This window comes from Hyla sarda, chromosome 2 (genome assembly GCF_029499605.1).
Source record: "Hyla sarda isolate aHylSar1 chromosome 2, aHylSar1.hap1, whole genome shotgun sequence".
Taxonomy (NCBI): Eukaryota; Metazoa; Chordata; class Amphibia; order Anura; family Hylidae; genus Hyla; species Hyla sarda.
Genome location: NC_079190.1, coordinates 177317096 through 177331466, shown reverse-complemented (window position 1 = coordinate 177331466; position 14371 = coordinate 177317096). Strand labels below are relative to the sequence as shown.

At 41.2% G+C, this 14371-nt stretch overlaps 1 protein-coding gene across 18 annotated transcripts in view; it reads right to left on the bottom strand.

The window, feature by feature from the left end:
- The window catches only part of ATP11A (ATPase phospholipid transporting 11A), a 268432-nt gene that overhangs the window by 80719 nt on the left and 173342 nt on the right, over nucleotides 1–14371 (bottom strand). For all 18 annotated transcript variants that reach the window (XR_008888568.1, XR_008888571.1, XR_008888572.1 and 15 more), the window contains 5 exons: nucleotides 13849–13899; nucleotides 13683–13747; nucleotides 11590–11671; nucleotides 7485–7635; nucleotides 575–772 (listed from right to left, as the gene is read on the bottom strand). Coding sequence is in view for 12 of the 18 variants with exons in the window: in XM_056555787.1 (XP_056411762.1) it covers nucleotides 575–772; nucleotides 7485–7635; nucleotides 11590–11671; nucleotides 13683–13747; nucleotides 13849–13899 (547 nt within the window). In the remaining 6 variants the exon portion in view is untranslated. The remainder of the gene's footprint in view (nucleotides 1–574; nucleotides 773–7484; nucleotides 7636–11589; nucleotides 11672–13682; nucleotides 13748–13848; nucleotides 13900–14371) is intronic.

Sequence of the window (14371 nt, the reverse complement as noted above, 5' to 3'; positions counted from 1 at the left end):
CTTACAGTACATTTAATTTTGCTTAGAAACAGGTGTGTCCAGCTCACCCTTGAACTTACGCTCGGACTGGACCAGGACTCATCCACATAACATGCAAAAGAAAAGGAATGTCCAGCGCCAACTAGTGGAAAGGAACTCCTTTATTTAATTGCCATGGGAAACAACAGGAACTCAAGCAACGTGACGCGTTTTGGCCCTGCGGGCCAAAACGCGTCACGTTGCTTGAGTTCCTGTTGTTTCCCATGGCAACTAAATAAAGAAGTTCCTTTCCACGAACTGGCGCTAGACATTCCTTTTCTTTTGGATTTAATTTTGCTGTATACAAAAAACATGGTCAAATATACTATTATATACAACAACAAAAAATGTATACATTGCAATCTGTTTTAATTTTATAATGTAAGTCATAGGGAAACAGATTCTCCTGTATGACAACAGAATCCATTTTTAGCGTCTGTTCCTTCCGAAGTGTATAAAAGTATACTATATATGTACACATAAAAGCAGTGTGAACACAGCCTTAGTCTATCTACGTCAAAGAAATACTGATTTTACTATATTTATGATGCTTCACCTGTCCAAGCTCTTCATTCAGATCTGATGTGTTCACAAGTGGGCCTTCTCCAGTTGTCTCATCAAACATCTCCTCATCCCAGGTGAGGAAATAAGAACCCAGGAATTTCTGCATTTCCACAGTGACGTACATTGAGACAGGGATAATGTAGTTGAAAAGGACCATGAAAGCCAGAAAGTCTGTGAAAGCTCTGATAAACTGAAACCACACAAAACAGACATTTCTTACAACTCAACAAACAATATTAGAACAACAGAACTGCACACTAGGACAGCTGGAACAAATACAAAATAGAGATGATAACCAATCAGATTGCTTCTTTCAGTTTTGAAAAGGTCTCTGAAAAATGAAAGAAGCAAAATGATTGGTTGCTATGCGCAACTGGTCAACTTTTCCTCAGCACAGGTCTTGATGAATCTCCCCCATTGTCCTTAGCTAAAATTTTACATACACTTTGAACTTTGAAAGATCAATTGTTATAAATAACAGTTTGGTCAATACATGGAAATGTATACGTGGTGGAACGATGCTGCCAGCCTATGGCTATCCTATTACTTTGGGAATCAATGCTAATTTCTCATGTGCACATTATTTATATTTGGTAGAGAAGCAGCCACCTTTGGGGTTACATAGAAATAGAATAGAATAATAGAAACAAAAGATTGGGCAGATAAAAAAATAAATAAAAAACACACACATTTTATATATATATATATATATATATATATATATATATATATATATATATATATATATAAAGTATTTAGACAGCCACCAATTGGGCAAGTTCTCCCACTTAAATAGATGAGAGAGGCCTGTAATTTCATCTTAGGTATACCTCAAACTATGAGAGACAAAATGAGAGAAGAAATCTATAAAATCACATTGTCTGATTTTTAAAGAATTTATTTGCAAATTATGGTGAAAAATAAGTATTTGGTCACCTACAAACAAACAAGATTTCTGGCTCTCACAGACCTGTAACTTCTTCTTTAAGAGTCTCCTCTGTCCTCCACTCGTTACCTGTATTAATGGCACTTGTTTGAACTTGTTATAAGTATAAAAGACACCTGTCCACAACCTCAAACTGTCACACTCCAAACTCCACTATGGCCAAGACCAAAGAGCTGTCGAAGGACACCAGAAACAAAATTGTAGACCTGCACCAGGCTGGGAAGAATGAATCTGCAATAGGCAAGCAGCTTGGTGTGAAGAAATGAACGGTGGGAGCAATTATTAGAAGATGGAAGACATACGAGACCACTGTTAATCTCCCTCGATCTGGGGCTCCACGCGAGATCTCACCCCGTGTTGTCAAAATGATCAGAACGGTGAGCAAAAATCCCAGAACCACATGGGGGGACCTAGTGAATGACCTGCAGAGAGCTGGGACCAAGGTAACAAAGGCTACATCAGTAACACACTATGCCGTCTGGGACTGAAACCATGCAGTGTCAGACGTGTCCCCCTGCTTAAAGGATACCTCTGGGATGTATAACTTATCCCCTATCCTAAGGACAGGGGATAAGTGTTAGATCCCGGGGATCCGACCACTGGGGCCCCTCACGATCTCCTGAATGGAGCCCCGGCTCTCTGCATGGAACGGGCATTTTCAACCATCGCTGGAAGTGGCGGCTGACCCGCCCCCTCCATACAGTTCTATGGCAGAGCCGGAGCGCTGCTTTCTGCATTCTCCGGCTCTGCCATAGAACTGTATGGAGGGGGGGTGTCGGCAGCAGCTCCGTGCTGTGGTTGAAAATGCTCGTTTCATGCAGGGAGCTGGGGCTCTGTTCGGGAGATCGCGGGGGGTCCAACCGCTGGATAGGGGATAAGTGTTAGATCCCAGGAATCCGACCACTGGGGCCCCTCATGATCTCCTGAATGGAGCCCTGGCTCTCTGCATGGAACAGGCATTTTCAACCACCGCTGGACGTGGCGGCCGACCCGCCCCCTCCAGACGTGTCCCCCTGCTTAAAGGATACCTCTGGGATGTATAACTTATCCCCTATCCTAAGGACAGGGGATAAGTGTTAGAACCCGGGGATCCGACAACTGGGGCCCCTCACGATCTCCTGAATGGAGCCCTGGCTCTCTGCATGGAACAGGCATTTTCAACCACCGCTGGACGTGGCGGCCGACCCGCCCCCTCCATACAGTTTTATGGCAGAGACGGAGCGCAGCTTTCTGCATTCTTCGGCTCTGCCATTGAACTGTATGGAGGGGGCGTGTCGGCAGCAGCTTCGTGCTGTGATCGAAAATGCTTGTTTCATGCAGGGAGCCGGGGCTCTGTTCGGGAGATCACGGGGGGCCCCAGCGGCCGGAGCCCCCGTGATCTAAGACTTATCCCCTATCCTTAGTGTAGAGGATAAGTTGTACATCCTAGAGTTATTCTTTAAGCCAGTACATTTCCGGGCCTGTCTAAAGTTTGCAAGAGAGCATTTGGATGATCTAGAAGAGGATTGGGAGATTATATGGTCCGATGAAACCAAAGTAGAACTATTTGGTAAAAACTCTACTTGCAGTGTTTGGAGGAGAAAGAATGCTGAGTTGCATCCAAAGGACACCATACCTACTGTGAAGCAAGGGGGTGGAAGCATCATGCTTTGGGCTGTTTTTCTGCAAATGGACCAGGACGACTGATCCGTGTAAAGGAGAGAATCAATGGGGCCATCCATCGTGAGATTTTGAGTGAAAACCTCCTTCCATCAGCAAGGGCATTGAAGATGAAACGTGGCTGGGTCTTTCAGGATGACAATGATCCCAAACACACCGTCTGGGCAATGGAGTGACTTCGTAAGAAGCATTTCAAGGTCCTGGAGTGGCCTAGCCAGTCTCCAGATCTAAACCCCATAGAAAACCTTTGGAGGGAGTTTAAAGTCCATGTTGCCCAGCGACAGCCCCAAAACATCACTGCTCTAGAGGAGATCTGCATGGAGGAATGGGCCAAAATGCCAGCAACAGTATGTGAAAACCTTGTGAAGACTTACAGAAAACATTTGACCTCTGTAATGGCCAACAAAGGGTATATAACAAAGTATTGAGATGAACTTTTGTTATTGACCAAATACTTATTTTCCACCATAATTTGCAAATAAATTCTTTGAAAATCAGACAATGTAATTTTATGGATTTTTTTTCTCATTATGTCTCTCATAGTTGAGGTATATCTATGATGAAAATTACAGGCGCATCTCATCTTTTTAAGTGGGTACCACATTATGCCAATTGTAGTTTTTTTTAGGTTTTGAACTGGAGTGTTCCTTTAAAAGAAATTAGATTAGGTACATATTTGGTGAATTAGGGCAATATTATACTGTTACTATTTGTTCTACTTCTTATGAATCTCGTCTATCGTGTTTAGAAACAATTGCACAGAAGTACATCAATTAACATTAGGAATGGGAGTTATATATAGAACCAAGGAGTACGCAACAGAGAAGAGAACAAATAAGACAAGAATGTTTCTAAAATAAACACTAATGAAATAAAAGCTACACAGGAGGAGAGCAAGAAACCTTGAGAAGGAAAGAGAGCAGAGCAGAGGAAAGCAAGCACACAGAGTGCGGCAGAGGGAAAGTGGGGCAGCCGAGGATAATTGTGCCGGGTGACAGCTACAAGAAAAATAGAATGCTGAAGAAAGGCGGGAGGGAAGGATGAGGTGTCCTCTACTAACCATAGAGATAATAAACTATACTAAATCTAGGATTCAGATAGCATTTCTCTCTAATGTCAAAACCTCCTTTAATTGTCCTTTAGGCTTGCTAGTCACTAGTCTGATCTATGGGTTTAACCCTTTGGGATACCTTTAGACACATTTCATGTGTTTGCATGACTGTAAACAAATATTTGCCAAACAGCACAGTTTATATTTTATCTCTATTGAAAGGTGTCACTATACAAGGTGATTGCACAAAATAAGGTGTCCTTCTTTTTCCTTGTTTTTTAGGCAGTAACAGGCAGGTATAAGCAACTCTGACGGCATTCTTACAACTTCCATGTAGCATGCATTCTTTAAAGGGTTACTCCGGTGAAAAACTTTTTCTTTTTAAAATCAACTGGTACCAGAAAGTTAAACAGATTTGTAAATTACTTCTATTAAAAAATCTTAATCCTTCATGTACTTATTAGCTGCTGAATACTACAGCGGAAATTATTTTCTTTTTGAAACACAGAGCTTTCTGCTGACATCATGAGCACAGTGCTCTCTGCTGACATCTCTGTCCATTTTAGGAACTGTCCAGAACAGCATATGTTTGCTATGGGGATTTCCTCTTACGCTGGACAGTTCCTAAAATGGACAGAGATGTCAGCAGAGAGCACTGTGCTCATGATGTCAGCAGAGAGCTCTGTGTTTCAAAAAGAAAAGAATTTCCACTGTAGTATTCAGTAGCTAATAAGTACAGGAAGGATTAAGATTTTTTAATAGAAGTCATTTACAAATCTGTTTAACTTTCTGGTACCAGTTGATTTAAAAAAAAAAGTTTTTCACCGGAGTACCCCTTTAACTGCTATGGGGTACTTTATGGGAGTACCCCATTATCTTCTGACTCTGCACGGTGGTCCCCACATCTCCACTTGGACCTGCAGAGTGTCCCAGTAATGGGGCTGTAGTAAAGATATAGGGCAGTGGTCTTCAACCTGCGGACCTCCAGATGTTGCAAAACTACAACTCCCAGCATGCCCGGACAGCGGTTGGCTGTCCTGGCATGTTGGGAGTTGTAGTTTTGCAACATCTGGAGGTCCGCAGGTTGGAGACCACTGATATAGGGGAATATTTATCAAAACATGTTCAGAGGGAAAGTGGTGCAGTTGCCCATAGCAACCAGATTGCTTCTTTCATTTTTCAGAGGTCTTTTTAAAATTAAAGAAGAGATCTGATTGGTTGTTACGGGCAACTGCTCCAATTATGCACCGGTTTTGATACATCTCCCCTGTATTCTCTTATAGAAGTAGCTCTATAATAATAACATTGAATTCAGTAAAGTCCCCAGTGAAGGCTGCAGGTTTACTTTCCCACCAAGTGAGGGAGTGGTAGCCCCCAATCCCTGCAGCTTCTAATCTGACTCTGCCCGGTCTCCACTTCTGTCCTTTTCTTTCTGGTTCCTGTGACATTTCGTTCGACCAGATATAGCCTACTAAGTACAATGACTGGCTTAGTGGGTAGTTTCTGGTCAAACAAAGCACCACAGGAGCCAGAAATAAAAGGATAGATGTTGGGAACGGGCAGCATCAGAGCAGCAACTAGTGGGATTGGGGGCAGGTGACTATAGCTGCATTTTTATTTTCATTGCTTTAGGAGGAATTTGATAAAAATACCTCTGAGCCCAGAAAAACTCTGCTAAAGAGTACCTGTCGTCACAATTTTTTTTTCACACGTCCTAAGGACATATCAAAAGTTTTAATCAGTCAGGGTCTGAGTAATTAGATCCTAACCAATCACTAAAACAACAGGGAGAGAAAAGTGTAGACGCACGCTTCCTGCCCTGCCGGTGACTCCGGTCGGCTCAGTTTTGACCCGAACGCGGTTTTGGACCGGACCCAAAACCGTAGTAAACTATGGTTTTAAGTCCGGTCAGGAAACCGCATACAGGTCAAAACTGAGCCGACCGGAGTCACCATTTGACTCCGGTCGGTTCATTAAAGTAAATGGAGTCACGGGCTGATCTGGCCGGGGTACGGGAGCGCCCGGTTTGCCCCTCCCCCCGCCAGATCCGGCACCCGTATGTACAAAACGTGGTGTGTACGTGGTGTGAATGCACCCTAAGAGACTGTCATAGTCATGTGGCGAGCACTTCTCGCGGCTCTTTATACTGATCGGCCGGGTCCTGAATGCTCAGAGACAAACTGATCAATATTTTTAATACGTCTCTATGACATATCAAATGGGATTTTTTTGTTTGTTTTATTATGACAGCACCCATAAAAATGTTGTAAAGCTGTGCACGTTTTTATGTTTTCACAGTCCATGATTTCTGTGTCATGCATTTTGTTTCTTAATAGAAACTAGTGCACAGGATACTATTCATTAATGGCCACTTCTTTGCAGAAAATGAAGCTAATCAGATGTTATATGTATCAGCACATCAGAACTACCATCACAATACTTCTACAGTCCTAAAATGTATCCAGAAAGAATGCAGATCGATAACACTTAAATGTGGCACTTATGGTTACAGTAAATACAGTACTACATGACATCCTAGAACATCGCACACAAGTCAATGGAATGATCAATCCTTCTACAAGATCTACAAGCCAGTATTGTTCTCATAGAAAAATAAGCATAAAATATTAATTACACTACTTTATAATCTCGGTTTTATTATAAAGTGCATGCAGAACTTCACAGACCATTGAATGCACTCTGCTGAGAAGACACTTCTAATGGGCATCAATGTAATCTGGAAAGCCACCTGTGGCATATTTCTGCTTAAAGGGGGTACTCCGCCCCTAGACATCTTATCCATATCCTTTGGTCATTGGGGTCCCGCTGCTGGGGACCCCCGCGATCTCCCTGCTGCACCCGGCGTTCGTTTAGAGCTTTGAGTGCAGCCCCGGAGGCTCATGACGTCACGCCATGCACCCTAATGCAAGTCTATGGGAGGGGGCATAACGGCCGTCATGCCCCTCCCATAGACTTGCATTGAGTCACGAGCCTCTGCCCCGCCTTGCCAGTCATCCGGCACAGAGCGAAGTTCGCTCCATGCACCAGATGTCTGGGGTGCCGCAGCCGAGATCACGGGGGTCCCCAGCGGCGGGATCCCTGTGATCAGATAAGGGGATAAGATGTCTAGGGTCGGAGTACCCCTTTAAGCCTAGTGTATCTCTCTATTCCATATAATAAAAAGTTAATATACAATTTTCCCTTTTGTTCAAGCTAAGATGTGGAAAAATGAATTCTAATCATTACCAGATTCCTTTGTCTTTCAGAGTCAGTCTTTTGGTTGTACCAAGGCTCATCGCGGGAAGCCTCGCTCTGCCACACATACTTTAGCAAAGTGTTTATTAAGGCTTTGCTGATCAGAATACACAGGTACACAATGAGATAAGCATTCATTGACCTAGAAGGAAGACATGTTAGGTTATGTTCTTGATGACAACAACATTAACACATAAACAGGGGAAAGATCATCAGTCAATTAATCTTTGGCGGTATCCTTGTCTTAAATGTGTATGGTAGAATTTATACAGAAACATCAATTTTTCAACACATAGGAGTCATAAACTGTGTATCTATAAGAAATTATTACATACGTTTTTAAAGGGTACCTCTCTTAAAAAAAACTTTTGATATATTATAGATTAATGTATGCAGAATAACTTTACAATTGAATGTTATTAAAAAATATGCTTCTTTCTATTTAATTTTCCACTTTGAAGAAATGACCACTAGGGGTCTCCCTACCAGTCCTGGCAGCAAGCATTTCAGACTCATGCTGGAGTCCTAAACACTACGAGCTGCCAGTTTGCTTTGTTCACAAAGGAGAACACTCAGAGCTGCCAGCCTGCTTTGTTCACAGCCTGTTTGGCTGTGAACAAAGCAGGCTGGCAGCTCTGAGTGTTTAGGACTCCAGCATGAGTCAGAAATGCTTGCTGACAGGACTGATCGGGAAAAATACAATAGAAAGAAGCATATTTTTCATTAACATGCTATTGGAAACTTATTCAACATTCATTAATCTAAAATATATCAAAAGTTTATTTGATGAGAGGTACCCTTTAAGCCTTGGGGAAATTAATTGAAGACATTTTGTATCAGTGTATGACTACCCAATGGATAATGGAGAGACTGCATAGAAACTGGATTTTTTGAGCTTTTTGTCCCTTCTAGAAAATCCCACATCCCATTTATATGTATATGCTGCCCACTTTTTCCACTACAGGGCAAAGAAACAAAAAGTAACACACATTTGCCACAGTGTGATAGAGTAATACTGCATTTCTGTACTAAGCTGTTAGGAAATGCAATGGGAAGACTGTACATTTGTAAACCTGCCCTTAGAGCTTTCAACTGTTACAGACTTAAACAAATAAACAAACAAATAAATAAATATATGTATATAGTTTCTTAAAAGCAATGCACTACTTCACCACTTGGTCTCTGGTGCCAGCGCCCGAACTCGATCACAGTCCAGGTAAATCCCACAACATCGGCGCAGCACTCCAAAATTGCAAAAAATTGAGAATGTATTTTTACTGGAGCCTTTTTCAAGCATGGTGATACATCAAAACAAGGTTTTCTTTTTTTATACCCAGTGCAATCAAAACAGTAAAACAGTAATCAAACTATAATACACGAAAAGCATTATAAATAATATACATCCTGTGCAAAAAGTGTCCAATACATGTGAATTTATGAGTACCTCAGTTCATATTAAAGAGCATGGTATTCACATTATGTGTAATTAAAAACAATAAGGCCTGAAATACAGTGCTCCATATTAATGACCAATAATAATTACAGCTGTGAAAATATACAAACAAATAATACACATTAAAACATTAGGAGCCGCTCACCCGCTCTGCATGTTCAAGATGGCGATGCCGGCTTGTAAACAATTCTATTGAGCATGCGTGAGTTCACCCCACTGAGACCGGGAGGCACATTGATAACGCGATACTTTGTATGACTTGTCATGTGACGCGGGATCAGGTGGCGCATCACGTGCCCCGGAAGTCTAGATACACAGTATGTGAGGTGAACTCACGCATGCTCAATAGAATGGTTTACAAGCCGGCATCGCCATCTTGGACATGCAGAGCGGGTGAGCGGCTCCTAATGTTTTAATGTGTATTATTTGTTTGTATATTTTCACAGCTGTAATTATTATTGGTCATTAATATGGAGCACTGTATTACAGGCCTTATTGTTTTTAATAGCACATAATGTGAATATCATGCACTTTATTATGAACTGAGGTACTAATAAATGCACATGTATTGGACACTTTTTGCACAGGATGTATATTATTTATCATGCTTTTCATGTATTATAGTTTGATTACTGTTTTTGATTGCACTGGGTATAAAGAAAAACCCTTGTTTTGATGTATCACCATGCATGAAAAAGGATCCATTGAGGAGCTGAAACGTTGCTATTTTTTGCTTGACATGAGGAAATAAATTCACAATTTTTTGCAATTTTGGAGTGCTGCACCACTGTTGTGGTATATATACAGTTATGGCCATGAATGTTGGCACCCCTGAACAAGAAAATGAAGTATTTCTCACAGAAAAGGATTGCAGTAACACATGTTTTGCTATATACATGTTTATTCCCTTTGTGTGTATTGGAACTAAACTAAAAAGGGAGGAAGAAAAGTAAATTTAAATGAAATGAAACGCTATGGCAGGAGACCCAGGAGGACCCCACTGCTTACACAGAGACATAAAAAAGCAAGACTACATTTTGCCAAAATGAACTTGAGTAAGCAAAAATCCTTCTGGGAAAATGTCTTGTGGACAGATGAGACCAAGATAGAGCTTTTTGGTAAAGCACATCATTCTACTGTTTACCAAAAACGGAATGAGGCCTACAAAAGAAAAGAACACAGTACCTACAGTGAAATATGGTGGAGGTTCAATTACGTTTTGGGGTTGTTTTTCTGCCTCTGGCACTGGGTGCCTTGAATGTGTGCAAGGCATCATGAAATCTGAGGATTACCAATGGATTTTGGGTCGCGCTGTACAGCCCAGTGTCAGAAAGCTGGGTTTGCGTCCGAGATCTTGGGTCTTCCAGCAGGACAATGACACCAAACATACGTCAAAAAGCATCCAGAAATGGATGGCAACAAAAGCGCTGGAGAGTTCTGAAGTGGCAGCAATGAGTCCAGATCTAAATCCCCTTGAACACCTGTGGAGAGATCTTAAAATTGCTGTTGGGAAAAGGCGTCCTTCCAATAAGAGAGACCTGGAGCAGTTTGCAAAGGAAGAGTGGTCCAACATTCCAGCTGAGAGGTGTAAGAAGCTTATTGATGGTTATAGGAAGCGAATGATTTCAGTTATTTTTTCCAAAGGGTGTGCAACCAAATATTCAGTTAAGGGTGCTAATAATTTTGACCAGCCCATTTTTGGAGTTTGATGTGACATTATGTCCAATTAGCTTTTTGGGTTTAATTCCAATACACACAAAGGGAATAAATAAGTGTATAGCAAAACATGTGTTACTGCAATCCTTTTCTGTGAGAAATACTTCATTTTCTTTAAAATGTTTAGGGGTGCCAACATTTACGGCCACGACTATATATATATATATATATATATATATATATATATATATATATATATATATACAGGGCTTGGCTGTCTCCATATCACATGCCTGTGTTGTCTTACTAGTATCGCACATATACAGTAATGTACTGATGCCATTGCCCAAAGCAGGCACTGTCAAGATACCAGTGCTGTTATTAGTAAGCACATTTCAGGCGCACAATCTGTAGACAGGGCTTGGCAATGTAAGCTGAGTTCTGTTTAACTATGCAGGTCAAGGAGAAAAAGGGGACCCAGGAGGTGGGTAATGTTGTGGCACTTCAGCTGCTCAGCTTTGTTTCCGGGACACTTGCACTTATTTAAAAAATTATTTTATAGCTTATGAAATGCCATTAACTGTGGAAGTGGTATCTTTTATTTTATTGCAACTCACAGCATATCGATTCCGTTTGCAGGTAGCTGAACCCAAGACAAACAGCTGATTTCTGAGAGTAATGCATTCTACAAGGGGTTGTCTCCTCAATCTACATATAGACCATAACTAAATTGTTTTTATATATATATATATATATATATATATATGAATAGCAAAAAAAAATAAAAGTCATTTATTTTAAAAGTGGTTCCAGAATATTGGTAATAATATTAATTTAATGCAAGTATCTTGTACTTAATGTAATAACCAGAAAAGTCATTTATGTAAAAGCACAACTATGAAATACAATAGTGTATGCCTGACATTTAGTAGGTGTCATTCCACATTACATTGTTACCCTTATGAATAATGGATAAGAACATTTTACTTTTCAACAGCAGATCTCTTCTGTGATTTGGACTGGTAATTTAATGCCATCTTGGTTTCCATCCCAGTATATATAGCAACACCTAGAATAACAAAAAAAAGTGTAAAGGGAGCTTGTTACTTGAGAGCATTGAAGATCTACTCAATGAACTACCACAGAATCGCCATTGTGAAATCTTAGAACTATTTCTTCTCCATCTATATGTTTGCGCCGAACTGTTATCAATGCATTGTCGCATTTGGTTTGAAAACTCATTCCAACCTTTATGATCTATTCAGTCACACAATTGCTTTGTAAGTTTGGTTCATTGGCCTCTTGCCAGAGCTAAATAGATAAATAAATTATACTTTTCCAACTTGCTTTGCAGCTTTACAACTATCAGTGTGCGTATCTAAAGTTTTTTGGCTTATATTATAAAGCCTTTGTTTCGTGCCGGATGATTGGCAATGGGGGTGGAGGCTCATGATGTTACAGCCACACCCAGCTTGTGATGTCACAGTCATGCCCCCTCAATGCAATTCCCCCTCCCATAGACTTGCCTTGAGGGGGTGTGGCCGTGATGTCACGAGCGGGGTGTGGCCATGACGTCACGAGCCTCCAGTGCTGCACTCAGCGCTCTAAACGAACGACAGGTGCAGTAGGGAGATCGCGGGGGTCTCCAGCCGCAGGACCCCGGCAATCAGACATCTTATCCACTATCCTTTTAAAACAACTTGCTTGAGTCCAGCTTAGTTTAGTCCGTCTTTGGTATGAGAGAGATGGAAAGAGAGAGAAAGCTTAAACTATATGAATATAAGCTGAGCCTGTCTGTCTCCTCCAAAGAATATGCACTATAAATGGAAAGGAAAGCAAGGATTCCCACTCTTCTCTGACCACTTATAAAGTTCTGGACAGCTGCCCCTTGTGTTCCCACTACTGTATGTGCTTCCTTCTGAATGTAAACCCCCCCCCCCCCCCCTTTGGCATCTTTTTACTACCAGCAGCAGAAGTAGTTTAGTGTTTTCTGTATCTCTTTCTTGCTGTGTTGCTGCTGTTTCTTTCATTTCTGCTCACATAACACCTTGCATTGCATTAGTAACACCCTTCTTCCCCACAGGCCATCTATATAGCAGTGTCCTGTAAATCATTCTCCAGCACAGTGCCAGCATGGTCAGTCAAGTGCACTTTTACCAGCATTATGTCATAGCATATCAGTGAGGAGAAGGTGCTGTAAGGTTAAGGAAGTGCCTGTTTGTGTACTACTGGTAAACAGCCATGCTCTTGACCTGCCCCCTGAAACAGAGAGAATGTGAAACAGCTGTTCACTATGTTGGGGAATTTCAGGGTCTCAATAGCAGCAGTGTAATCCCACAAATCACCCTTCACCACACTGAGGGGTTAATCCAAGAAAAATAGGCAAGCTTTTAAAAATCTTTTAAATTGACAGGGGTATTCCTCAGTAGAATATGGCATCGCTTTCTGTTCAATGAAGCTCCAACCTTCGGGACCCCAAACAATTGTGAGAATAGAGGGAACATGGCTCTGGTTTAGTGCTGTATCCTCTTCTGAGTTTTCCATGCCCATATGTGCTCCCGGTCACCTTTCTGTGCTGGGGACTGCAGCTGGGCCCATTCACTTAAAGGGGTTATCCAGGAAAAAAAACTTTGTTTTTATATATCAACTGGCTCCAGAAAGTTAAACAGATTTGTAAATGACTTCTACTAAAAAAATCTTAATCCTTTCAGTACTTATGAGCTTCTGTAGTTAAGGTTGTTCTTTTCTGTCTAAGTGCTCTCTGATGACACGTGTCTCGGGAAACGCCCAGTTTAGAAGCAAACCCCCATAGCAAACATCTTCTAAACTGGGCATTTCCCGAGACACGTGTCATCAGAGAGCACTTAGACAGAAAAGAACCTCCTTAACTTCAGAAGCTCATAAGTACTGAAAGGATAAAGATTTTTTTAATAGAAGTAATTTACAAATCTGTTTAACTTTCTGGAGCCAGTTGATATATATATATATAAAAAAAGTTTTTTTCTGGAATACCCCTTTAAATAGGGCAATACTGCATTCCAGGTGGCTATGTGACTCCTCTACATTTTGCTATTGCTTACCAAAGATTCTTTCTGTGTTTTTCAATGTAGCACCACGAAGTAACACATTTTCGGATCCCAGAGGCCTGATAAAGACAAATAAAAATGTAATAAAAAGATGTGATAAACAAACACAATCGCTCCAGAATGGAAAGAAAATGACATGAAGGAAAGTATATCAACTAACCTGGCAATGGGGTCTTCAGTTTTATTATAAATGTTGATCCGACCAACAAATCTGAACAACATAAGCATCAAGTAAAACAAGTGAGCAAAGTAAAAAGACTGATATAAATTCATACATTAGCTCATACCAACAGCAGCAGTGAGGGCAGCTTATGCCAACATGTAGCAGATTCAATGCAAGAATCCATGATCACTAGCAATGTCCTGCTGTCCCGGCAGAAATAGTTACACATTGCGTATCCCAAGCAGACTTATACCTGTGTAGTTACTAGAGATGAGCGAACTTACAGTAAATTTGATTCGTCACAAACTTCTCGGCTCGGCAGTTGATGACTTTTCCTGCATAAATGAGTTCAGCTTTCAGGTGCTCCGATGGGCTGGAAAAGGTGGATACAGTCATAGGAGACTCTTTCCTAGGAATGTATCCACCTTTTCCAGCCCACCGGAGCACCTGAAAGCTGAACTAATATATGCAGGATAAGTAATCAACTGCCGAGCCGAGAAGTTTGTGACGAATCGAATTT